General features: G+C 38.2%; 7 protein-coding genes and 1 non-coding gene across 9 annotated transcripts; 4 read left to right on the top strand and 4 right to left on the bottom strand.

The window, feature by feature from the left end:
- Positions 1 to 407: 407 nt before the first annotated feature.
- Positions 408 to 2,545, top strand: LOC18023591 (multiple organellar RNA editing factor 8, chloroplastic/mitochondrial). Its single transcript, XM_006406960.2, has 4 exons — positions 408 to 873; positions 1,092 to 1,189; positions 1,271 to 1,336; positions 1,643 to 2,545. The coding sequence occupies exons 1-4, from the start codon at positions 470 to 472 to the stop codon at positions 2,296 to 2,298; spliced, it is 1,224 nt and encodes a 407-aa protein (XP_006407023.1). The 5' UTR covers positions 408 to 469; the 3' UTR covers positions 2,299 to 2,545.
- A 5,137-nt stretch (positions 2,546 to 7,682) lies between these two features.
- LOC18023590 (transcription factor TCP4) lies at positions 7,683 to 9,959 on the top strand. The gene is made up of 2 exons (XM_006406959.2): positions 7,683 to 9,485; positions 9,567 to 9,959. Exon 1 carries the CDS (start codon positions 8,165 to 8,167, stop codon positions 9,449 to 9,451), a length of 1,287 nt encoding a protein of 428 aa, XP_006407022.1. The 5' UTR covers positions 7,683 to 8,164; the 3' UTR covers positions 9,452 to 9,485; positions 9,567 to 9,959.
- Positions 9,960 to 11,371: 1,412 nt separating this feature from the next.
- On the bottom strand, positions 11,372 to 12,789 carry LOC18023589. Its single transcript, XM_006406958.2, has 2 exons — positions 12,651 to 12,789; positions 11,372 to 12,261 (listed from the first exon to the last, which is right to left on the bottom strand). Exon 2 carries the CDS (start codon positions 12,240 to 12,242, stop codon positions 11,526 to 11,528), a length of 717 nt encoding a protein of 238 aa, XP_006407021.1. The 5' UTR covers positions 12,243 to 12,261; positions 12,651 to 12,789; the 3' UTR covers positions 11,372 to 11,525.
- A 38-nt stretch (positions 12,790 to 12,827) lies between these two features.
- On the bottom strand, positions 12,828 to 14,154 carry LOC112088970 (protein IQ-DOMAIN 1). Its single transcript, XM_024159580.1, has 4 exons — positions 13,973 to 14,154; positions 13,784 to 13,897; positions 13,372 to 13,713; positions 12,828 to 13,288 (listed from the first exon to the last, which is right to left on the bottom strand). The coding sequence occupies exons 1-4, from the start codon at positions 14,045 to 14,047 to the stop codon at positions 13,028 to 13,030; spliced, it is 792 nt and encodes a 263-aa protein (XP_024015348.1). The 5' UTR covers positions 14,048 to 14,154; the 3' UTR covers positions 12,828 to 13,027.
- A 393-nt stretch (positions 14,155 to 14,547) lies between these two features.
- Positions 14,548 to 14,621, bottom strand: TRNAI-UAU. Its single transcript has one exon. It is a non-coding gene; the product is annotated as a tRNA-Ile (tRNA).
- A 463-nt stretch (positions 14,622 to 15,084) lies between these two features.
- Positions 15,085 to 17,213, top strand: LOC112088929. The gene is made up of 4 exons (XM_024159486.1): positions 15,085 to 15,756; positions 15,864 to 16,157; positions 16,267 to 16,965; positions 17,064 to 17,213. Exons 1-4 carry the CDS (start codon positions 15,085 to 15,087, stop codon positions 17,211 to 17,213), a joined length of 1,815 nt encoding a protein of 604 aa, XP_024015254.1.
- Positions 17,214 to 17,550: 337 nt separating this feature from the next.
- On the top strand, positions 17,551 to 18,851 carry LOC18023588 (ras-related protein RABA1g). Its single transcript, XM_024159375.1, has 2 exons — positions 17,551 to 17,910; positions 18,240 to 18,851. The coding sequence occupies exons 1-2, from the start codon at positions 17,690 to 17,692 to the stop codon at positions 18,670 to 18,672; spliced, it is 654 nt and encodes a 217-aa protein (XP_024015143.1). The 5' UTR covers positions 17,551 to 17,689; the 3' UTR covers positions 18,673 to 18,851.
- A 91-nt stretch (positions 18,852 to 18,942) lies between these two features.
- Positions 18,943 to 21,969, bottom strand: LOC18023587 (probable E3 ubiquitin-protein ligase ZFP1). Of its 2 annotated transcripts, none has more exons than XM_006406956.2 (6): positions 21,845 to 21,969; positions 20,316 to 21,019; positions 19,896 to 20,230; positions 19,702 to 19,800; positions 19,407 to 19,568; positions 18,943 to 19,290 (listed from the first exon to the last, which is right to left on the bottom strand). In XM_006406956.2, exons 2-6 carry the CDS (start codon positions 21,001 to 21,003, stop codon positions 19,105 to 19,107), a joined length of 1,470 nt encoding a protein of 489 aa, XP_006407019.1. In that variant the 5' UTR covers positions 21,004 to 21,019; positions 21,845 to 21,969; the 3' UTR covers positions 18,943 to 19,104. The 2 variants fall into 2 exon arrangements, with proteins under 2 accessions (XP_006407019.1, XP_024015142.1); XM_024159374.1 differs by lacking the exon at positions 21,845 to 21,969 and adding an exon at positions 21,610 to 21,630.
- Between the last annotated feature and the right edge of the window lie 1,956 nt (positions 21,970 to 23,925).

Below are 23,925 nucleotides of genomic sequence, written 5' to 3'. Positions count from 1 at the left end.
CTAGAGGACTCGCATGAGGAAGATATTTTTACTAATGTAGACCTTTTCACCAAGTTCACCTCAATAATTAGAAATCACAATTTGCCCCCATGTTTTAGCTTCGGCGTGAAATTTGTAACCATTGTTGACAAAGATCTTCTATACCAAATTTAGTGAAATCATATCAACTCGTCAATCTTCATAGCAAAAATTAACTCTTTTACCAAAAACAAAAAGCTGGATTATTTGTAATAGTGGCATTATTTGTAACTTTCATAAAAAGTTGGGGCCATTTCGTTGCATCCGATAAGATCAAGGGGTATTACCGCAGATTTCAGCCTTATTGTTCGGCTACAAAATGCCGGAAATGCCCTCGAATGATTATCTACTATTAAACCTTCGCAAAACCCTTGATTTTCATCATTCCTAGCTTATCTGTATTTCACAGTTGCTAGGGTTTTATCTTCGAAACCCATCGAGAGTTTCTTCCATGGCGACGCATACCATTTCTCGCTCCATCCTTTGCCGACCGGCGAAATCTCTTTCCATTCTGTTCACACGATCCTTTGCTTCATCTGCTCCTCTCGCCAAATCTCCGGCGTCTTCTCTTTACTCGTCGTCTCTGCTGAGCCGATCCCGTCCTCTCGTCGCCGCTTTTTCCTCCGTTGTCCGTGGTGGCCTTGTATCTGTCAAAGGCCTTTCAACGCAGGCTACATCGTCCTCTCTGAACGATCCGAATCCCAACTGGTCGAACAGGCCACCAAAGGAGACGATCCTGCTCGATGGTTGCGATTTCGAGCACTGGCTTGTCGTCGTGGAGCCGCCTGAGGGTGATCCTACTAGAGACGAAATCATTGACAGCTACATCAAAATCCTTGCCCAGATTGTTGGCAGGTAAACCCCCAAATTCAAAAAGTCTCTTATGCCTGTTCTTCTAAAATCGTTAGTGTTAGATAAGTGAGAGAATCCACTTTCTTATTGTTCTGTAGGTTCTTTCCCGTTACTATGCTCTAGCTTTCGATATACTAGAATCCATATGACGGGATCTGTATGTTTACTTCGATCATTTTGGGAGCAGTTGTGTGATATTATCTCGTTTTTGAATGTTTCAGCGAAGAAGAAGCGAGGATGAAGATATACTCGGTTTCAACTCGGTGCTATTATGCTTTCGGAGCACTTGTGTCAGAAGATCTTTCTCACAAGATAAAAGGTAGTATCGCTTGCTTGGGTTTTCATTTTGCCGATTTCTGTGATAAAATCCGCCTTCTAATTTCTGTCTGTATCTCTCCAGAGTTGCCAAAGGTGCGCTGGGTTCTTCCTGATTCTTACCTGGATGTGAGGAACAAAGACTACGGAGGTAAAGCTTAGTTTTGTTATCTCTATCATAAACTCAGAAATGGGGAGAGTTGCTTTCCTCTTCCATTATACTTGCTGGTTTTGAACTGTCAAGTATCTGTTGTTAGCCTTTCAAAAAGTTCTATTTCTGTTTCTTGTTAATTAGCATTTCTGGAAATAAGTTTGATTTGTTAGACTTGAATAGTGATATCAATTTTAAGACTGTTGTAATAGAAGTTGCATTGATGTTGCTTTGTTGAGGGTTAAAAATCTTTCTGGTGATCATGTTAAAGAGTTAGCTTGATGAGTTTCTTACATTGACTTTCAGGGGAACCTTTTATTGATGGGAAGGCTGTTCCTTATGATCCCAAGTACCACGAGGAGTGGATTAGGAACAATGCTAGAGCAAACGAAAGAAACAGGCGTAATGACCGTCCTCGCAACTTTGATAGAAGCAGAAACTTTGAGAGGAGAAGAGAGAACATGGCAGGAGGCCCTCCTCCTCAACGTCCTCCAATGGGCGGTCCTCCTCCGCCTCATATGGGTGGCTCTGCACCTCCTCCACCTCACATGGGTGGCTCTGCACCTCCTCCGCCTCACATGGGACAGAACTACGGGGGACCACCACCACCACCTCCGAACATGGGAGGACAAAGGCCGCCACCAAACTATGGGGGACCACCACCACCACAGAACAACATGGGAGGACAGAGGCCTCCAGCAAACTATGGAGGAGCACCACCACCTAACTACGGAGGAGCACCACCACAAAGCAACATGGGAGGAGCACCACCACCACCAAACTATGGAGGACCACCACCACCACCGAACTATGGAGGAGCACCACCACCACATAACAACATGGGAGGAGGTCCACCAAATGCAGGATGGTCAGGTAACAACAACTACCAGCAGCAGCAGCCACAGTACCAAAACAACTATCCACCTAACCGTGATGGCAGCGGCAACCCGTACCAGGGTTGAACTAGTTGAACCACCACCAGTCGTGGGTTTTCTTTTTTAAATCAATGCATTCTGGACGATGTATAGATAATCAGAGGGGGAGGAAGGAGAGTGCAATAGCAAGACTTTAAAAACTTCTTTTGTCTTCGGTGTTTATCAGTCTGGTATTGTGTGAGGGAATAGCCTAAGTAACTGTGGCATGGTTGGAACTTTCTCACTCATTCGGTTTGTTTCTTTTAGTTTATATCCTAAATCGATTTTAAGAGTTGTTGACTTGTGTTGTGGATTCATCTCCAGTCTTCTAGCAGTTGAGCGCCTGATTCTGGTTCTAAATTAAATCATAAAATTAGCTACAAATGGTTGATCTTCGTTTGGCTTCTTCTGGTTTCTTCTTGTTTAATAGCTGCTTGTTGAGCAACATGGATGATCAAAATGATCAATTTGACTTGTCTAAGCTTGGCGAAAATAAGTAAAGAGTGAGTGGAGCGAAAAATCTTTACAACTGGGGCGTGTTTTGTCCAAATCTGTCAAATCTCAGCCCAAAAAAGCCCACATTGAAGTTATGGCGATTACTACTACATAAGATCCTCGTTCGCTTTTCTTTAATTACGGGGATCTTTATGGTATTCTTGTTACACCAAATGTCCTTTAAATCATTGGTTTTGGACTAATACTTTCCGGTAGAGTTGTCTTCTTTTTCTACAGAACTTATATTAAAAAAAAACACACACACAAAATCCATGAACTAATTCCCCATTTCAGTTGGGGACACTGTTATAATTAGTAAAAAAGGAAAACTACTGTTGCTATGGTAACGTAAGCTATGAGTCTTCATCTTTTTGGCGCTCTTATTCTTATTTGAAAAAGAAAAGGAAACAAAAAAATTATTGACCTTGATGTATATATATAAGTTAGCATTGCTTGGGCTTCTATTTACAAGATCGATTTATATGCCTCAACCTCACTTGTATTTATTTATCCATCTAAAGACAGATGAAAGTGTACTTGTAGTTATCGTTGGATCACGAGCCCTTCTGTCTTTATGATTTTTATTTTCTTACTTTGATGAATAAATTACATGTCAAAAGAAGTGAGAGAGTGAAAGGACATTACGTCTCTTCTCAATGTCTCACCTTTTCTTTTCTTTTCCTTCTCTTTATCCCAACTAATTCCCATGTGGAAATAAAATTACTTACACGATATTAGAGAAATAAGAAATAGCTTTTTCAAAATCGAAAATTAAAGAAATCGAGAAGTGTTTTCCAAAATAGTTCAGTTTTTTTTTTTCCTTTTTTCCTTGTCAATAAACATTTTATTATTTAATGAATTCGAAACATTAACCTAAAAAGAATTCAATAAATTTTGTATAAGAGATCTATTCTTGAACTCTATTTGCTGTGTATAACGTGGTCTGTAGAACGATCTAATAGATTTGAAGTAAAATTTAGGGATAAACACAACAACAACAAAAATATGAGTAGTAAATAAATAGAGACCCTTCGAAAGTGACAAATAATATCGAACAAAACAAAATAATTTTGATAGCGAATGGACGGAAGTGTGTTTAATATTTGTATTCATAATAAAAAAAGTAATTGAAACCAAATTTATGTTTTTGAGAATAAAGGAAACATGGAGACAAATGATTTTTATACAACTGATCCGAATGGTACTATCGATAACATACGACAAAAGCCACGAATTTGCCAGTCTAAGGGCAAAATCGTGATTTCCTTTGATTTCCGAAGGGTAAAGTAGGTGAAGTGTTAATTTCATGTGGAGCCATTTGTCATGTGACGCCACGTCATCATGATTTTAGTAGCAAAGTCATGTCCTACGTGCCAATCCGACGTCACGTATGTCTTTCTTTTTTCCCTTACAACTATAAAATGAGTTGTTTTTGCATCTTCACCCTTTATACTGCTAAAACAAACCAAATTGGGCTTTTTAGTTAAATAGTTACAGCTTGAACCGTAATACTCTGCAAAAAGCGAGTCAAATAATGTTAGACGGTTTTGAGCATATCAAAATTACCAGCCAATGAAAAAAACATTTCAGATTAAAAATGGTAGATACTCGGTGGAAAATGGAGAACTGACTGTCTCCAACTTTTCCTTTCCTCAAATTGTTTCCAATTTTCTTACATGTTTTAGAGTTCTTATCTTTATAAGTCTATGTAGTTTACAATTTTGTGTGACAAATCTCTGGGATATTGTTATTCACATCTCCAACACCTTCTCGTTTCTAAATCTTTGACCAAAAATATCAATATACATGTACTATTGATTTATTTACTTATTTGACCATTCTTGAAACATGATTGCTGACGAGTCATTATTGTATGTCCACGTTACTAGCTTATTTTGGTAAAATGTCTTTTTAAATAATCGATTAGTTTGTGTGATTAACGGTATCGTTTGATAAATTTAATAATAAGCAAGTAATTTTCTTTTTTGTTATTGTCGACTGCATCTGCATCGTGACCAACTGACCATCGTCCTTCATAAAATAATAACGCATGAAGACTAACTATAGAGTCTACAGTATACACTTCGTACATATATCGTATATGAAACACGTTACAAAAGCAGTTATTCAGTTATTTATGATATATGTACATGCTTTTAAGTATTTGATACTTCGTTGCGGGGCCATTTTAGATGACATGATTGTATGTGTATCTGCACAATATCTATAGTATAAATATTAGATTTTATCTATTTTTAGGGTCGAAAAGTTTGTTTGTCAAAAAATATTAACATACACATGCATAAGATTTATCTAAAATCTTGAACATATGCTCAAAAAAAGGATTCCAAAGATTAGTCCAGAGCCGTGCCTGAGAATTGTAGAACTACAAGCAAGAAAATAAAATTGACCCCCTTTATAAGATAAACATTCTTAATTATACTCCAACTTCTTTTTTAAATTTTTTAAATTTTTTAATATGGGACAAGTTGTATTTATATTGCAGCTTTCTCTTCTAATTTTTGTGAATCTTTCGATGTGGGATAAGATCTTAACCAACGTTTTTAAAAACAAGAATAATTGACATAATTGTGCTTCCAAGAAGATTCGAATTCGACAACCTTCCCTAAAAACTCACACAAAAAACCAACTAATCTAATACATTTTTTTTTGGAAACTGGCTCTTAATAATTATTAATCTTACTGGCCCTGAAGCACATATTTCATGTGTTCAGGCACGGCTTTGATTACTAGTGATTATAATCTCAGACCGCACCAGGTTGGTTTAAGGTTCAAGTCCATACTTACACACAGTTACACATTTGATTATTGGTTAGACATTCTGCTCAAGTAAATCTGTTACTGTACATTCTATTGTCGTTGGTTAGACACTCGATTATTAAGTTTATCCTATTTTACGTTAAACAAAAAATACAGGAAGTGATCAATTAATTTAAAGCAGATTTAAATTAAATCATATATTAAGTCGTCGTCCTTTTTGTTGTTAAACTTAAGTCGTCGTCTTATAGTCGTCTTAACATCAATAATAACATGATTTTTTCTCCATACATATTACTTGTCTTGTTGGCCATATGCTATAAAAAAATGTTTGATGAGGCATACCTTACCCTATCGAATACTGTGAAGTTTCAAATGTCAAATTGACGATACTGAATATATAATGTTATTGTGATTGATAAAATAATTGAAGTACGAAATTCCTATGATCGAAATTTGATTGTTATCATTCTATTTTGTTGTGTTGCGATGATTTGTGACTGTAATTCCAAGTGGAAGCTCCTTTGATGTAACTAATTTAATATGTAACCGTGGGATGACATATATTCTCCTTTTCTTTATAAACTATAGTATTTGTTTCGTTTGATCTATTATTTAATGTGTTCGTATTAGGTTTGTCAATTGACCCATTTATATAATGCTAATATGTCACTTTCTGATTTATTATTCCATTAAAGTAGGTGTCTTTGATAGTAATTATTTATGTACATATAGACGGAATAGTTTAAAAGCATTAAATAATGCTGTATAATTTTTCCAAAACTAATAAATAATATAATATGATACGTTGCGTCAAGTTTATTATTTTTTGCTTTGAAAAAAATAATTCTTGCAGAAACTATGTTAGCTTACCGTACGTGTGTTCAAATTTATTATGTTATAAATTGTGTGAGCAACAATATGGTCTTGTTGTTATTCGTTTTTTTTAAAACCACTTGGAGATATTTTTGTTAACTATATTATCATGCACCATAATATACTCCATATGTGAATTAGTTGTGCGACTCGTATAGTCAATTGGCTGGGATACAAGAAGCATAATGGAGTCCAACCAAGTATTTTTGAACTTGTGAAAGTCTCAAAAAGATTTGAAATATCTCCGTTGAAGTTTAGATTGTCTTTTACTCTCCTTTATTAATTCATATATATATATATATATATATATATATATGTTATTCTTATAATTCAAAATACCTGTTCTATATCAATTTGGGTTGCACGCATGATACGGTTAAAACAGTTACTTCGACAAGTCAAGTAGGGAAGAAGTATTCGATTTTAGATTACTAGGATGTCGGTTTGTTTACTAATTGATAGGGGGTTTAATTTCATAGTTAAGTGTATAGACTAATATGAAGAGTGTTAGTTGTGCTAATATTATATTGTATATACTTGTGTGATGAAGTTATCGATTTTCCGAATAAAATCTGCTTTAGTTAACTATTGAGATTCTTAAAAGAAAAAGTGGAGAAGTGGAGCATCAACAAGAACTTTATGTATATTTCCACAATATGGGTCAACCCTTAAAAAGAAACCGGAGATGCACGAAACGCTGAATTGAACCTTGACCCAACCAACACCATAGGTTTTCTTTTAGGGTATTTATTCATTTCTTGAATCTTGAAACCGGAAAAAAATATAAATAAAGTTGTTCGTTCCAGTAAAATTCAACTCTATATTAAGTATATCGATTATGATGTGCTCATGATAATATATCAAGCGTTTAATATTAATATGGTATGTTTTCTATATAAGTGCATAGAGTCCAATAAGTATGAATTAACTATAAGTATGAATTAACTAAAACTTATTGACCTCTATGTTATTCGTTTGTATTTTATTTACAGGTAGAACAAACAGATTTGGTTTTGTCAAAACAAGAGAGGAATAAATTTGGGAGACGACTAAACTTGGATTACCGAAAAAAGAAAGAAAGGAAAAGAAAAAAAATGAAAAATAAGAAAAATTAGGAAAAAGAGGAAAAAATGAATGTGTGGGAAGAGATGAGAGAGATCTTTAATGAGAGAGAGCGAAACACAAACACTGTCATCTTACCAGTTGCGTCATCATCAAACCCACAACACAACACACTCTCCTCTTTCTTCATTCTTCTTCTTCTTCTCTTATTTACTACTTTTCCTTTTACCATCTCTTTATATTTTCCCGAGAAAAATATATATAAAACCGAAAAAAGCTTTCTCTGGGTTTTTTCTTGATTGGTCAATTTGCACATCTCCCTTTCTCTCTCCCCTCTTCTGCCTCGCTTGCTTGCTTCCTTCATCTGTTTGGTCTCCTTCTTGCAAGTACACATACCCTCAAGAAGAGAGAGAGAGAGAGAATTTAAGCGAGGTAGAGAGAGAGAGCGAGAGAGAGATTTAGATATGGGTTAGTCTTTTGATAAACCTTCCTCTTCTTAGGCTTCTTCTTCTTCTTTCTTCTTAGGCTTTAGCTACTAGCTCTGGTTTGTAAGGGGGTTAGGGTTTTTGAGGTGAGAGAGGCAATTATGCGTGAGTTACATCCATTTTGAGTGACTCTGGATTCCCCACCGTCCATCGACCGCCGTCGCCGCCGCCGCCGCCTCGACGAAGAAGACGCCGAGCTTCCTCAATATGCTCAACCAATGGCAGACGACGACGAGGCACACCACTTCCTCCACCCACCAGCACCGCCTCCTTCTTCAATGAGACACCGTGCCACGTCGGATGCGGCGAACGGCGGCTGCGGCGAGATCGTGGAGGTGCAAGGAGGTCACATTGTGCGGTCGACGGGAAGAAAAGATCGGCACAGCAAAGTCTGCACGGCCAAAGGACCACGTGACCGGCGCGTGAGGCTCTCTGCTCACACGGCGATTCAGTTCTACGATGTTCAAGACAGGCTTGGCTTCGACAGACCAAGCAAAGCCGTTGATTGGCTTATCAAAAAGGCCAAGACTTCCATTGACGAGCTCGCTGAGCTTCCTCCCTGGAATCCCGCCGATGCTATCCGCAACGCCGCCGCTAACGCCAAACCCAGAAGAACCGCCGTCAAAACCCAAATCTCTCCGTCGTCTCCGCCGCCTCCGCAACAGCAACAGCAACAGCAACATCTTCAGTTCGGTGGCGTTGGATTCGACGGTGGAGCAGAGCATCAGAGTAACAACGATAACGAGTCGAGTTTTCTTCCGCCGTCGATGGACTCAGATTCGATTGCTGACACTATCAAATCGTTTTTTCCGGTGGTTGGCTCTTCAACGGAAGCTCCTCCGAATCAGCTTATGCACAGCTACCATCACCATAATCATCCGCCGGATTTGCTTTCTCGAAGCAATAGCCAGAGCCAAGATCTCCGTCTCTCGCTGCAATCTTTCCCGGATGGTCCACCGTCGCTTCTCCACCACCACTCAGCTTCAGCCTCCGTCGCCGAGCCTGTTATGTTCTACGGGCAGAGCAATCCGTTTGAGACAACGACGGGTGGTTGGGAGCAACAGTCATCGGAATTCGGAAGGATTCAGAGACTGGTCGCTTGGAATAGCGGCGGAGCAAACGATACAGGAAACGGAGGAGGAGGAGGAGGGTTTCTCTTCGCTCCTCCTCCTCCTTCGGCGACGTCGTTTCAGCCAGTATTTGGCCAAAGCCAGCTTTTTTCTCAGAGGGGTCCCCTTCAGTCCAGTTACACGCCCATGATCCGTGCTTGGTTTGATCCTCACCATCATCAATCCATCTCCACCGACGATCTCAACCACCATCACCATCACCACCACCATATTCCTCCGCCGGTTCACCAATCAGCTATCCCGGGAATCGGATTCGCCTCAGGTGAATTCTCTTCCGGTTTTCGCGTACCAGCACGGTTTCAGGGCCAAGATGAGGAGCACCACGACGGTCTCACCAACAAGCCGTCCTCTGCTTCCTCTATTTCTCGCCATTGATAACACTCGGAAACAAATCCTCTTTAAATTCCAGGTTATCTAAATTCTGTCCTTTTTTACATCAAAGTTGAGTCCTTTTGCTTCTTCATTGAACTCAAGAACCAGTTTTTTTCAGGGCTTGTCAAGCTTCCATTCACGTTGAAAGCTTGGCTTAGATTGTTCGGAACAAGGAAGGCGTTCTCGCTTTGGTATTCAATGGCCTGAGAAATAAAAACGCAAGGAAAGCCTGTAAGAGAAGAAGAGGAAAGAACAACAAATGTGGCCCAAAATTTCAGGTTCTTCTTCTTTTCTTCCAATAGCTTGACCTTGCCTATTGTAATTTTTATCTTTTTCACCAGTTAGACCATGTTCTGTAGCTCAGTTATGGTAGATTTCTTTTTGTGTTGTGTTTGTATCATCATTATCCTCATCTTCTATGTAACTGCAATACCCAGATACTTTGAGAAATTGCAGTTCCATGTTCTTGTTGTGTGTAACTCCATGAATGCTCTAATAAAGTCTTGAACTTTCTCTCTAATTTTCGTACGGGTTTTTGCTGCTTTTCTCAGCTAAGAAACTGTAAAAAAAAAACAAAAAAACCCAACCTAAATAAAATGCTCTGTTCAAACTAGATAGATCCTTGTTGTTCGTTAAACAACATGAGCCTGGTTTGATTCTGATATTTCACTCAATCTTTTGGCCCCAATGAATAAAAAAGCTAGTCATTTTCCATGAACAGTAAGTTTTGAATTGTTGCTTCTTCTGGAACATCAGGGGGATTTAGCCAGTTCCCTTAAATTACAAGTGAAACTTTCCTCACAGGAGTAAAAAAAAAAAGATTGTTTTTCTATGTCTGATGTCATTAATTGTTCTCTCTCACCTACTTTTGTGGTAGGAGGAGATCCACCAAACTTGAATGTGATGTTGTCTTCTTTGATGAGTAACTAAGAATGGGGACATGAGATAGGTATAGAGAGCCACCCATGTTTGTCTAAATGTAGGAACTTCATCATAACTAGCCAATCTTCTCTATCATCTTTTAGACATATAAAAATATGGATTTGCAAGTTAGTCAAATATATACTTGTGGTTAAATGCATGATTTCTCAGATGTTTATTTTACATACCTCCTCCATTTATCAGAGAATTATTAGAATTACTTAAATTTACCTTTTTAAAAAGAAAGAAAAGCAAACACCTTTTCATGTGATGTGATAAATACATCACCAACCACACCAGATGAGATGAGAAGGTGCTGAGACATCATAAAGTACGTTCTACCAAAAGGTAGAAAGGCCGAATCTTTTTTTTTAAGGGTCTGATGACTCAAAAATCATATCCAATCTACTACTTATTCTCTCTTTTCAATTTTCTCTCGTCAACTGATAAATATCATTAATAAGTTTCTTCTGTAAGACATATATAGTACAACCTATCTGTTATATGACCAAGTAAAACGTTTCTCACTAAACCTCAAAATATCTAACGGGTTTGAGAGAGATGTTGAAGAAGATGGAACCAAAATTGTAAAAGAGCTGTCACTTTAAGAAATAAGGAATGGTCCCCTCTCTCTTTCTCTTGTAAGATCTCAATGCCTTTTTACAAAAGATCTACCGAAAAAAAGCCACAGCTTTTCATTGCAAGGAGAGCAAAGATTGTTGACGTCACAGAGAAAAACAAAGGAGCAAAGATTGCATAAAAGAAACACATTGAGAGACAGAAAAAGGTGGTTATGTTTCTTCTGAGAGGAGACTCTGACGACTTTTAAAGATTGGTCAATTTAGATTAGGATTTAGGAACAATGTAAGAACTTTCCAAAGCCGTCATATTAAGAAATGCGTAAATGTGAAATTCAAACCACAAAGTAATTCTAAAGCTCTCTGTCTCATCAACATGTGAAGCATGAAGCAATAATAGACACATACCAAAACATGTGCAATCACATCAATCTCTTTGATATGAAGTAACAAATCGGTCTAATGTAGACAACATATATGAACAACAATACATTGGAACGTTTCTCTGGCCCCAAATAAAACAGGTTCAATTGGATAACAAATGAAAGAATGGTCTTTGATGGAAAAAAAAAAATCAATCAATCTATGAAACCGGTTCTTCTGAAAACAGCATTCCTTACCTGCCGGAGATCTCTCCCTTTCAATGTTCTTCCTGCTCCTTCAAGCACTGAGCAAGATAGCAACGAAGACTGAGCCAAAGACCGAGCTACAATCTCGTGTGGCGGAAGCATTTCACCTTCTTCTTCTTCCTCCTCATCGTCATCCACCACATCAGTCAACTTGAATTCCTTCTTATGACGATTCATCATCGCCGAAGATGCTAACGGCACTTGAACAGGAGCTGATTGAGGATACTTCCCTCCATTAAAAGAAGCCACAAATGGAAGCCTCTCTTGAGGCGGTTTAGGAGCGGTGGGGATGGTTCGAGCCGAAGATGAAGAAGCAGCTGATGCACCACCGCCTGAGGAAGACGAGGAAGAAGCTGTGGAAGAGACTGAAGTGGAGAGAACAGCCGCAGGCTTGTGGTGGAAGACGTGGTTTAGGTAACTGTTTCCAGAAGTTTCGGGAAGAGCAGCGAGGATACCAGAAGCTTCAACGTTCTTCAAACCGCTTTTGCTTCTCTGAATCTGGCGAGCAGGTGGATGTTGCGCCGGAGAAGATGACGGAGACTGTCGAGGCGCGTGAGATATATCAATTGCGAAGATGTCGTCTTCATTTAGCTCACCATCTGCGGAAGCTGAGGCAGAGGCTGGAGAAGACGGTGAGGGGATTTCGAACCGTGAATTTTTATTCATTTTCGTTAACTCTTGAGATCTGCGAATCAGAGAAATTTAGGTTGATTGGTTAAGAAAAACCCCTCTACACACGAAAGATTAGGTTTTTATACAACACGATATTAAAGTGTGGAGCTGGAATTAGATCGATCCAAGTTTCAATTTTTGTTTTTCTGGGTAAAAAATAAAGAATGTCGTTTTCAATAAAATCTTCCAAGAGATTTACTGGAAGAACTCAATCATAACGTGGGTTTTTTTCACAATCACTTGAAAAACCGCTAACGTGAACAAGGAAATTAGGTTCCCTTTTTTTTTTTCCAGAAATCTCGAATCATAACAAATTGCAACAAACATCAAGGTTGATCCCATTAAAAGAAGATGAATTTAAGCAATCATCATTCAAAAATCGAAAAAGAGGATTAAAATTACCTCAACTATGGGAAGAAGAACAAATACAGCAGCAAAATTACACGACCAGCTAGCGATCTGAATGTTTTCGCGACAGAGAGAGAACAGAGAGACAGAGACCAAAAACAAGAAGAAGACCTGAATGAGAGATTACTAGAATTCGGCATCTGTCGTTTTTCGTGACGTTGAAGCCCAATAGAGTAAGCCCAAACCGACCAATTTATAAAACATAACGGGTGATAAAGATTTTCCGTTACCGTGGCGTTAACGAACTTGTTTTACAATAACCACCAGTTTATAGAAACAAATCCATTGAGAAACCAAACAAGACAATTCTTAGATGTAAACATAAACCGGTTTTTGTTGTGGTTGTTGTTGTTGATTTCTTTCAATCAAAATCATCCAGAACCAGGCTTTTTGGACTTTGCAGCTTCCTTGGTGTTTGACAAACCCGGTTTAGCAGAGGTCTTCTTTGTGATCACAATGGATGACAATTTCTCCGGTTTTCTAGCTGGTTTGATCGGTTTACTGGCTTGGCATTGAGCCCTAATCTCCCAAGGTCGAGCTGCTATCCACCGTTCTTTCCAACTCCACCCCCAATTTTCTTTGTCTAGGTTAAACGAAGCTTGACCTAGGTACTGTGTAGCATTAGCTCTCCACTACAAAACAGAAACCAGAAAGTTACTTCAGCTACAAGGTATCTCAAATACAAACCAATTTGAGTCTCAGTTTTTTCTTTGACCTGATGAGAGAAAGCATACGCCATTGCTCGTTCACGCTTCACTGTAGCTTCTTCTCTCTGTTGTATTCTCGCGAGAATCTCCTCCATTGTTTCAGACCCTCCACACCATTCAACTTCTAGCTCATGCAGCTTGATCTCCAGCTTCATCCGATTCTCCAATAATTTGTGCTGTAGTCTACCTTGTGTCACCATATACAAACGTCGTGCTCTGATCTGACTCTGTATATCACACCAAGAATGCATCACATTGAGTGAAATCGAAGTTTGGTTCTTCACTGTATGGCCTTGGATCAATGAGTTAAATCTCCTTGCGCTCTTTAAGCTGCATAGTCTTTTTCTAGCCTGAAGATTCGCAAGAAACGTTTAGACTGGAGCGGTTTTTGAGTTTTCAAAATTGTGGAGAATGACATACATTGTGTGCTCGAAAAGCCTTCTGAATGCGAATGACAGCGATTTCTACGGTAAGCGTAGTGGAAGCAGAGCTTGATCCGACCGGTTTGACTCGGTTTGATGTTTCAGATAGTATCTAAAAAGAAAATCATCGTTTTAAGTTACTAGTATACGAGACATAAAAAGAGAATGAAACAGAGCTTTTACTAACGTTGCCTCGACTTGATTTGTTCTGTTTTGTTCCTTTTAAACAGATGAGAGAACGGAGCAACCATCCAGATCCCATAACAAAAAATTATTAAGTACAAAATCTGAGTGATTCAGAACAACAAAAGGTTTTATGGAGAAGATAATATAGGTTAAAGGTTTAACCAGATTATGTGATAGAGAGATGGGATTATAATGTGTGTTCTTTGTTTTAAGGCACGAGAAGGTTAGTGTCGAGTGGTTTTTAAGTAAATGGAGAGAGAGAGAGATTGAGTTGAAGCTTCGCTCTCTCTGTGGTGAATAAACACATCTTGGTGATTGACATGTCAACCAAAGGTGAAGGTGGTGTTTGATCTTTTCTTCAAATACAAGGTGGGGCTGTTTCTGATAAATTTAACTAGTTTAGGCCAAGATTGAGGAAGCTGGTCAAAATAAAGGTCGAGATTCGGAAAAAAGAGGATGGTTTAAGATTTTTAGAGGTTTCCATGTTTGTAATTGACTAGTTTGGGATGAAATTGTAAAGTTGCTAAAACATAGTGGTGGATTATAAAAAGGTAAATATCATGTTTCAATCTCAGTTGGTCCCGGCGGGGCTCGAACCCGCGACCTTCGGCTCATAAGACCAACGCTCTAACCAACTGAGCTACGGGACCTTCTTGCTCATTCTATTCCATAAATTTATTTATTTCTGTATGTTTACTGCCCGTTTCTTGTTCATCTTCTTCCTCGTTCTCTGGTGTCATTGTTGGCACAGAAGTACAGAACTAAGGAAAAAATAAAGAGATATGTTTTCTGCACTGAAACTTCTATATATTAGAGTCAAGGATTTGTATAAATGTTTGACATTGAAGCTTTATTGGTCTCTGAAAAATTAAAAGAGTTTTTTAATTCATTAAAAAAAAAAGTATTCTTAATTGGTTTCTTGGATTTCTTGGCAGACTGTTTCTTTAAGAACTTATCAATCATTTGAAAAAAAACTCTTTAAACGAGACTCCTGCGTTCTCTATATATACGATACAGTATAATCTTGCTCACTCAAGTCTTCTCTCTTCACCAATTATAATCCAGAGAAATAAACTTTTTGTTTTGATCGATCAAGAAACAAAGTACAGTATAATGGTGGGAGGGAATTCATCAGAAGACAAGAAGAGCGATAAAGAATCTGATTACGAGGCTAGTGAAAGCAGAAGCGACGGCAATGGAGATGACGATAATGGGAGTTCGGTAAATAACGGAAAATCAGCTGTAATTACCAGAGGAAGAGAGTCGAGAGATAAATCGGTGATGATTTCGATACCAGAGAACACAAAGTTGAGAAAAAGAAAGTCGGGGATTAGCATAGAAGAGCCAAATCAGCCAATAGATTCATCGATTCTTGCTAGTTTTGTGAAGAGGGCGAAGAGAAGCGCTCGTAGCCATCATGAGAACGTTGGGTCATCATCATCATCATCAGCGACTAACGATGATTCAGTTCCAGTCTCGACAGAGATCACTAGTCAGTCTCAAGTGAATGTCAATGGCGAAACCATTACTACAATTTCTCCCGAGTCTTGGAGTATTGTCCCATTTACAACAAGTTCGAGTATTCAAGATTCTACCTTTGGGTCATTATCAGGGTCAAACAACAACACAAGACAAAACTCTGTTCTTTTGGGGTCATCATCAAGTGCAAGTGTTCAAGCTCAGGCCAACATTACAAGATCGTCGACTTCTTCTCAACCATTGCTTTTCCCTGCAATTCCTAATTACCAACAACAACATCAGCTTCCTCCTCTTCCTTATTCAATGGTATAAAAATATCCAAGATCGTATTTAGTCTATTTCTATTGTTGATTGCGTTTGTATCATAAATTCAAGATTTTTTTTTTTTTCTTCTTGTTTTCAATCTGGTGAAGATACCAATTGGTATTCCAATGAGGAACCCTGTTCCAAATGCAGTGTATAGCCAAGCTCAAATAGACGCCATGACCGGATGGCTATTGCCCTTTGATCCGTTTTCGAATCTGCACCGCCCCAACTTTGTTCCCGGGAGTCAAGGAAACATCACAAGACCATTGAGTGTTAATCCTCACCCTCCAAACTCTGTTTCCGGGCCAAGATCATCATCGACTACATTGTCCGATAGTTTGGGGTCATCAAGTTCGAATCTTCAAGCTCAACAACATCAGCTTCCTCCTCCTTATTCAATGGTATAATAAGATCCAAGATCGTATTTACTCTATTCTTACTGTTGATTGCGTTTGAATCACCAAATAAAGAGTTGTTTTTGTTTTTTTATATGTTTTCAATCTGGTGAAGATACCACAACATGACCTCACAAGAATGGCGTCTGAGGCAACTTCTATGCAGCGTCAATTGTTGCCGTTCCCTCCAGGCACTCCAAGCCCTGTTCCAATTGCAGTCCCAGTGTATAGTCAAGCTCGAAGGGAGGCCAGGACAAGATGGCTGTTGCCCTATGATCCGTCTTCGAATCCGCACAGTCCCAACTTTGTTCCCGGGACTCAAGGAAACATCACGAGACCATCGAGTGTGAATCCTCACCGTCCAAACGCTGTTTCCGGGCCAATATCATTGACTACATTGTCCAATATTTTGGGGTCATCAAGTTCGGATATTCAAGATTCTACCTTTGGGTCATTATTAGGGTCAAGCACCACAAGGCCAAACTCTCTTCTTTTGGGGTCATCATCAAGTGCAAGTGTTCAAGCTCAAGCCAACATTACAAGCTCGTCGACCTCTTCGAATCTGCACCGTCCCAACTCTGTACCCGGGTTTCAAGGAAACAACACAAGACCATTGAGTGTCAATCCTCTCCGTCCAAACTCTGTTTCCGGGCCAATATCATCATCGACTACATTGTCCAATGGTTTTGGGTCATCAAGTTTAAGTGTTGAAGCTTTTTCCAACTTTATAACACCATACCTTCCTGAAATTTTGCGGCGTGCATTGTCCATTTACCTACAACAAAATTACCCTTATTCTCCTCCTTCTTCATCGGTATAACATTCAACTTCCGAGATCGTTTTTTTCTACTGTCATTGCATTTTTTTATCTCAAAAAGTTAATACTTTAGACAGCAGGCTCCACTGATTCAGGACGTGAGAGGTTTGGAATATAACCTGCCGGCTAATAATGAAGATAATGATGCAAAAAACGATGAAGAAGATGAAGGTTTTGAACCTGCCGGCTCCGGAGGAATGATGAACCAGATTATGAGGAAGATTATATCACAGTTGATTCTGTGATAGAAACAGAGAGGATTAGTTATTAGACAATTATAGCCAAGTAACAAATCGCAGTTTTGTGTAGCCTAATGAAATAGAATAAAAGATGGATCATGTAGACTTATTGGTGATTAGAGTTTCTTCAAGTGTCAGTTTCTTACTATAAAAAAATAAAAAAGAATACTTTATATTTAAAAGGGTAACGACTACTTAACGACTAGCGAGTGAAGAGTGTACTCTGAAAAAGTTAACCACTTTAGAATATCCAACCCGATGATAATCGGATTCAGATCCGACCCGTCAGCAGATCTACGCAAATTTCATCCATTTCCGTGTCTCTCTCTTTCAAAGGCTCAAAATTTAAATCTCTCTTCTTTAATGTGCGTTTCTTCTTCCCCTTTCGTCTGTACGCGCTTTCTTACTGGTTACCTGAAAATCGCCGATTCTGGAACCAGAAGCTTTATTCTCCGATCGAAGAAACCCTTCACAAATTCACAATGGCGGCGTATAGAGCTGACGACGATTACGATTTCCTCTACAAGGTGGTTCTAATTGGAGATTCCGGCGTCGGTAAATCAAACCTCCTTTCTCGATTCACGCGTAACGAATTCAGCCTCGAGTCTAAATCCACGATCGGTGTCGAATTCGCCACCAGAAGCATTCGCGTCGACGAAAAAATCGTCAAGGCTCAGATTTGGGATACCGCCGGTCAGGAGAGGTACAATTTCCCAAAGAATGAATAAATCTATGAACTCTTCCCTTACGCCCAATTCGAGTTTTTGTGTTTTTTTTTGTTTACATTTGGGGCTAGAAACTTGTAGTTTGAATTGCTTAATCTTGGACCTTCATGAATCTGAGGAAAGGAATCGATTCCTGTAGAGCCTAAGGTTATAGGAAAAAGTTTAAATTTACAAGCTTGTTGGTGATCTTTTACATCCATTCTTAGTTTGCTATCTAAGCTAAAAGGGCTCTATCTTGATTATGTGTAACTTTGTAGAACTTGAGTGCAGAATCTCAAGAACTAAATGATTGATTTTGTGTTGGAAGATACCGAGCAATCACAAGCGCATACTATCGAGGAGCTGTGGGAGCTTTGCTCGTCTACGATGCTACACGGCATATCACGTTTGAGAACGTTGAGAGATGGCTAAAGGAGCTTAGAGACCACACAGACGCCAACATTGTCGTCATGCTTGTTGGGAACAAGGCTGATCTGCGTCACCTAAGAGCTGTTTCAACGGAAGACGCCAAAGCCTTTGCAGAGAGAGAGAACACATTCTTCATGGAGACATCTGCACTCGAAGCACTCAACGTTGAGAATGCTTTCACTGAAGTGCTTTCTCAAATATACCGTGTGGCAAGCAAGAAAGCGCTGGATATTGGAGATGATCCGGCTACTCTCCCTAAAGGACAGAGTATCAATGTTGGGTCTAAAGACGATGTTTCTGAGGTCAAGAAGGTCGGATGCTGCTCAAGTTGATCTACATTTTTCCAGTAACATTTCCTTCTTGGTTTCTTAGTGAAACTATATAGTTTGATATACAGATTCTTCCTTGTGTTTTCCTTTTGCTGTTTCTCTTTTCTTCTTTGGATGTAAGTTTCTCAGATCCTTATAATGTTTTAAATATCTTCACACAATGACAATTATGTTCGAGAATCTATGAACAGAGAAAGATGCTTTAGTTGAAGACGGCAAAAGAAACTTTAAAGGAGCAACCAAATGTACAAAGAACCAAAGAAGCCTATACAGTTTTCTTAGTCACTAAGCCAATCTCAGCTTTAGACTGTCAAACAAATTATGTGCCCAAAAGTACAAATTTACAGAATTTGGGGATGAAATTTACCCTCACTCTTCTTATAAAACCTATAGATAAAAGCACCTAGAAAAAAAAACCATCTGCGGTAACCTCTCTTAGGTTGAATCCGCAACCACCTCTTCTCTTATACTTAACCGTCTCTTCTTCTTCTCTGTGACTAGTGCCTCTGATTTACAGATTGGGCAAACGTTCTTGATAACCAACCACTCTTTCAAGCATTCGGTATGGTACTCGTGCTTGCAATCCAGCGTTGCGATCTTATCTTGGTTCTTGTAGGTTTCCTGTCAATTCCCCATTATAAAAAAAAAAAGAACGAGACTTTTACTACTAAGATGAGTGTGTGTGAATCTTTTGCATAAGCTTGGAGGATGCAGTCTCAAGATTTTATGGGCTTTACCTGGCATATAGTGCAAGAACCGGTTTCTAGATCGCTTGATGGAGCTTCTTCCAGGTTGATTCTGGTCGATAAAGAGGTTCTTCTTTTCAGAAAATCTTTAACAACTTCTTCGGACAAGCCAGTCTTCACAGTTCCAATCTGGTCGCTCAAAGCAAGGAGCTCCTGCACCACCCGAGTTTTGAATGTTATAGGATAAGAAAAACCAATGTGAATTCATTAGATATCTATATAAGACTGAAGAGTACTCGTGGACTCATAAGATTAGCTATGTGGTAAAGAGTAACTCTGCACTCGCCTCATATGACATGTCATCTATGTCCAAGCGCATGTCACGATGATGATCAACATAATCAATAGCATCGTAGAAGTCTCCTTCCCCCAAAAATGCAATTTCCTACACATATTAACAGAAAAAGCCAATATTAAAGAGAAAACACTCTTGGACAAAATGACACTAGAAGATGAAAAATGTGCTCAAGAGGATATTACATCCGCGGAAATCGCTCTGAAGTGAGGCAGTCCATGGTGTCTAAGAGTCGCTTCAGGTACAAAGTCATCTCGGGGATGTTGCTGGTTTATCCTAAACCCACTTGATTGAACCGGTCCCACATGACTGTACGAAGCATCATGCATAGTCACGGGAACACTGTATGAGGCTGAAGCCATGTGAGGGTATACGGTGGGAGGAGGAGGAGGTGCCGGATGATGGCTAAAATAGTTGTGACTAGGGTATACAAATGGTGTAGGGTTTCTGCTACAAGATGTTTCATGGTATCCCGGAAAGCAGACATTACCAGAGTCTATGGAGCCAGTAGCAACGTTACCTAAGAGATCATTCAAGAAGAAGAATAAGTTTCTCAAGAACTTGCAGAAAAAAAACAGTCTCAATGCTGAGAATAAGGATCTTACCATTCATATAAGGTAGAGAGGGTGCTTGGGACCAAAGCAAAGAGGATCCATCAGATCTATTGCCATTACAATGCTGGTCATACCAGATTGAGTCAGGAGGTGGAAAAGGATGAGCTGCATAGTTTCCTTGAATGAAATTGTTATGTCCATGAGAGAGACACGGATCCATTGTAGCTGGTCCTGCTCTGTTCCACACACTTCTCTGGTCTAGTGGTTGCGGGTAAGGACCAAACTGTGGTAAAGAGAAAGGTGCTGCCTCCGGTGTAATCAATTGGGGGATAGAACATGGTGGTGCTGCTTCAGTACTAAGATAGTGAGAATTTCCGGGTGTAACTTCAGCGCTCTTTCTTTTGTATCCGTGACCCATAAAATGAGCGTTCCTCTCATGTTCAGTGGAAGTAACTACACCATGACTTCCAGGAGCTAACGGATGACTCGGTGGAGCATGAAAAGCCGCATAAGAGAGATAAAAATTTGGTGGGGTTGACATGGCAGGACCAAGATTTAGAGCAGGTTGATGATGGTACTGTGGAAGCCCGTAGAACATTGTGTTGTTGTCATAAGGTTCTTGCAGAGAATGCACTTCTGAATTAGGAACAGTGTTCACTGGTGTGATATCTAGATGCGGAAACCTAGATCCGATGCAAGGTTCAGGAAGGAAGACAAAGTTTTGAGAATTCTGCTCCATGTCTAAACCAATCCCCCTGGTATTTGAATTGACAAAGATAAGCAGCGTTATTGCGGAAGAAGAAGTGCAATTCGCCCAGAGAAAGAGCAAAATCTGGATGCTATTACATCATAAGCTGATTCTAGCTAGTTTTCTTCAATGAGGAGCTTATCAAAAAAATTTGATATCTAGTAGTGGAATCAAAACATACAAAAAGTAAATACTATCCCCCAGTTTGTCTCGAGAATGCAACACACGAAAGTCTCAAACACATGCACGAACATTTTTCGTCATAATCGCAAGTTATGGAGCCACAAAGAAACTGTATCCTCAGACAGAACATTTAAGCTTCACCAATACTTTGTATTGTAAGAAATCTTAGCTGCATCTATCTAACTCAAATCAGAAAGCATCAACACCTGTCCGAATCATAAAAGTTCCTTTTTTTACATGTCTTAACAACATGAGATCAAACTCCATTCAAAAAATATAATAGTAAGAAAATTTTAAGAAGAGTACAGAGAATTCTGAGATTTTTATCAAGTAAAAAAGCCTGATCTTGCTAACATTGAGATAGAAGTAAAAAAAATAAAAAAGCTTTGAAATTCAGCAACTAGAGCCAACTACTTGTATTTCGGATAATCGGAAAGTCCCCTGTATGTAGCAGAATTCAAAAAAAAAAAAATTAGAAAATTAAAAATCTAGACGATGAAGCACAAATTTTGACTAACCAAAATCAATGCAATTCTTTAGCAGCTCGTATGAAAACAGTTTTCACAGATGATCAGCAAAACGACCGTGTATAGAGAATCAAAAGCTCGAGAATTATCCGATTATCGTGACGATCATAAGAGAGACATACCTGATTATCAAGAATTTAGTCAGGGAGAAGAGGTCCAAAGGACGAGAGAGATGAGGGAGAGGAAGACGTCGGTTTTCTGGTTTCTAATTTCTTTCCTCACGGTGACGGAAGCTTTTTATTATTCCTCCTCTTCTCCGAAGGATTTTTTTCTTAAATTTTCTTTTATTATTATGTTTATCTTTCCTTTTTTTAAAAATATTTAATCTACTTTTTTCTTGCCTTTTTGATTGGTTTCTTCGGCTTTCTGACAGCAAATATTTGTTTATGCTAATTAAAAATAATTGATATCCTAATTATGATAACGACGTCGTAAATGATCTAAATTGGAGTACTGTTTTTATTAACTAACACAATCTTTTTGATTTCCTATCTAATTACTATTCCCTCTGTTCAGAATTATTTGATGTTTACAGTTTTTGCACACAATTTAAGGATTCATTTAATTTTTATTTTTCATATACTAAAAATATTATTCATAATCCATTTAAATATCATTCAGCCAATAAGAAGACAATCTGCAGAATATAAAAGGTCAAAAACTATAAAAATTCATTAAATTTTGCATTGAAAAGTGAAAACATCAAATAATTCTGAACAAAAAAAACCTTCTAAAACATCAAATAATTTTGAACAGAGAGTACTACTTTTAATAACAAGATCGCTTTTGCCTTGTACCAATTTAAAGCTAATTGCCATTGAACACACACACCCAAAAAAAAGCATGCCATTGACAACTATTAATGAAGATATGCTTGCTTCTACTCCAACAAAAAAAAAAATGTAATTCTCCTACTGGTGAGTACTTCCATTAACTTCTTTTACGGTGGTTAAACGTTAGGCAAAAACGAATGAAATAAGTCAATGACTATGATTAGTGCCGAAGGATTGAAAAAAAGAAAAGATATTTGTGTAAATTACATCACAATTATTAAATGTTTACTAATTTTTTAGTATTTCATATTACAAATGTCTTCTAAATATAACTGTTCTGTTTTATTTTTGTTTTGTTTGGGACAACCTGCTACATTTGTTTTGGAAACTAAAATAAGTGTATTCGCCGTGGTTATATCGTTCCAACAAATGCAATCGCTATTTACATACATACACCTTATCACATTTTATTAACGTGTCATATTCATCGGCCAACAAAATATTCTGTGACGGAAAACAATTGAATCCGAGGAGGCAAGTAACCGTATGATGCGAATATATTTATAAGGAGGTACCTCCCATGTGCCTTTTTTTGGTTGAACCACCATGTCACCTAATTATGCCCCATTAATCATTTCAGTTTCAGTTTCTGTTTATGTTTAAGACAAAGAATTATAAAGATATATGTCTTATCCTACTTTCTAAGCTAAAAATCATAATGAATACATTAATTTTTTTTTATTCGAAACCATAATTACTTTGTCAAAAGATTCTTCACTCTTACATTTTTTTCAATAAGACCGAAGTTAGCTATCTTGATTAATATAAAGATACATCTATATCTTATCCTACTTTATAAGCTAAAAATTATAATGAATACGTTAATTTTTTTTATTCGTTATAGACCATAATTACTTTGTCAAAGGGGTTATTCATTCTCGCATTTTTTTTTGTGAGACCGAAGCTAGCTCTCTTAATTAATATAAAGATACATTTATGTCTTATCCTACTTTCTAAGCTAAAAATCATAATGAATACATTAATTTTTTTAATTTGTTATAACCATAATTACTTTGTCAAAGGGGTTCTTCATTCTTACATTTTTTTTCAGTGACACCAAAACTAGCTCTCTTGATTAATTTTTTTTGAAAGACAGAAAAGAGATATGAAACTAGCCTTTTCAAATCATCTTAGAAATATATGGAGATCACTTTGCGCTTCAAACAAAATACATGTTTCTTTATTCATACCAAAATCTAATCAAAGCGAGAATGCTAAGTTGCTAACGTGGTGAAAGTTGTATTATGTCGTATAACACGCAGACAAAAATTGTTATTTAACACAAGGAAACGGGAACGTTTCGCATATTCAGAAACGACGGCGTTTTCAATAGGTCTTAAACCTTCTTCTCGAGGCGCTTTAAGGTTTCG

The sequence above is a fragment of the Eutrema salsugineum genome, unplaced genomic scaffold (assembly GCF_000478725.1).
Source record: "Eutrema salsugineum unplaced genomic scaffold, Eutsalg1_0 scaffold_13, whole genome shotgun sequence".
Taxonomy (NCBI): domain Eukaryota; kingdom Viridiplantae; phylum Streptophyta; class Magnoliopsida; order Brassicales; family Brassicaceae; genus Eutrema; species Eutrema salsugineum.
The sequence above is the reverse complement of the archived record's forward strand: the minus strand, read 5'-3'. Positions and strand labels throughout refer to the sequence as shown.